Source organism: Olea europaea, unplaced genomic scaffold (genome assembly GCF_002742605.1).
Source record: "Olea europaea var. sylvestris unplaced genomic scaffold, O_europaea_v1 scaffold65, whole genome shotgun sequence".
NCBI classification, from domain to species: Eukaryota; Viridiplantae; Streptophyta; class Magnoliopsida; order Lamiales; family Oleaceae; genus Olea; species Olea europaea.
In genome coordinates, this window is record NW_019264872.1 from 394,740 (window position 1) to 396,413 (window position 1,674).

A 1,674-nucleotide genomic window follows, 5' to 3' on the forward strand; every position below is an offset into this window, starting at 1 on the left:
AAATTCCTTTTTCACCACATCAAGCAGCCACTGAAAAAAAGACTCCCATATTTTTTGTTCTTATTACATATAATATTCCTTGCGATGCCATGGAGATGACTGTTTTAGAATGGGACACTGAAGTGAATTGCTCTGAGTTGCCTTCTTCAAAACGAGATGGCCTAACTACAAAATGAAAATTGACTGGTCTAAACAATTATTGATGATTTAGAGCGTGAATTCAGTGTGCATTTTTAAGAACATATATCACTTGTTTAAGGAAAAAACAAGACATTTTATACCTGCTAATATTTACATAAATTAATTCCATTTCTTATATATAAGAAAAAAACAGGAAGATGATACAGTTTTTTTCAGAGATAGACAGTAGCTACCTCCATTTTACATGTGTATATATATTTAGAGAACTTCTATAGTCTATTCTGGCTGTTTCAACATTTACAGGTTTCAAATATTGGAACCAGAATTTGAAGCTTCACTCTTATGGAACCTCCATAAGAACTGATAATCCTTTGCCTCACAATCCAATTTCATAGCTTCACAAAAGGCAGTCACACTACTACTTTTTCCATTGCTTGCCCACTCAATTTTCACCCAGCAATTAAAACCATTCAATGAAAGAGAAAAACACGAATCCTCGAGTCGTAGCACAACCTCTCCACTGATTCTCTTGCACGCACCACTACCATCGTAGGAAGGAATGAAATCGAGCCAGCAGCATTCGGGCTGACCCACCATTTTCTTGTAAGCAGAATTTGTCAGTCTAACCCTATTGTTTGAATCAGATACGACGGCTGGCATTGCCTCGAACTCAACCTCCTCCTCCACTTCTGCCGGATTCTTCAACACTTGCTTGCCTGTAGCAGTGGCTCGTTGCCCTGGATTCTCGCTGATGCTTTTGACACTTATGGTGGAGCCGATGGGACGAACAGCTCGTGGTGTAATAACGACTGGATTGGCCGGTTTTGATTGTGGCATGAAATCCAATTCCTCAGAATATTCCACCGCCATGTTCAAATCAATTTCGGGTTTCTTCCCTTCAGGATTTTGGGTGGCGGTGCACCGCAGGACAGGAAGAGCGACAGAATCAGCCGGGGTGGTTACAATTGAATCCAGCCCACATTTACGCGAAACAAGATTTGGTAAAAGAGGAATTTGAGCAATACCATTAGGGTTATGGGCAAATCCAAGAATGGCTAAATTCTTGGCTGGTGAATTCGTTACTTTATACGGCGGCGAGAGCCCTTGAAGACAAGTCCTGGCCCTTTTCATCGCCGGTGCCGGTGGTGCAAAAGAACTCCTCCCTCTCTTTCTGGTCCTCGTGGGCCTCGCCTGCAAGTGATTCCAAACATTTCTCAAATAAGGTGACCTCCTCATACTCTGAGGCACGCCGGAATTTTCACTCAAGCCTGAATTCTCTTGTCCAGCCTCAGGCTTTGGCGCTATTGGCCTGTACCTAGACATGATTTCAGCAGTTCTTGCTGTGTTATAAGGTTTCACAGTTCGAATCATTTTCAAATTTTTTGCAGAGGATGAAGAAGAAGCTGTGATGTGGTGTGAAGGGGTGGGTTCTGGTTTTAAGAAAATGTTGAACCAATGAGAAAGAGGCAACATAAAACAAATCGACAAGATAAATCGACACTTGGAGGTGTTGGGTGGGTACGTGTTTAAGGA

General features: G+C 42.1%; 1 protein-coding gene across 1 annotated transcript; it reads right to left on the minus strand.

Annotated features, from left to right (window-relative positions):
- Nucleotides 1–254: 254 nt before the first annotated feature.
- LOC111390131 lies at nt 255–1,526 on the minus strand. Its single transcript, XM_023015130.1, has one exon. It carries the CDS (start codon nt 1,510–1,512, stop codon nt 448–450), a length of 1,065 nt encoding a protein of 354 aa, XP_022870898.1. The 5' UTR covers nt 1,513–1,526; the 3' UTR covers nt 255–447.
- Between the last annotated feature and the right edge of the window lie 148 nt (nt 1,527–1,674).

What these genes read in the sequence shown, in the direction of transcription:
- LOC111390131 (XM_023015130.1), bottom strand. Translation starts at nt 1,512, where the DNA reads ATGATTCGAACTGTGAAACCTTATAACACAGCAAGAACTGCTGAAATC.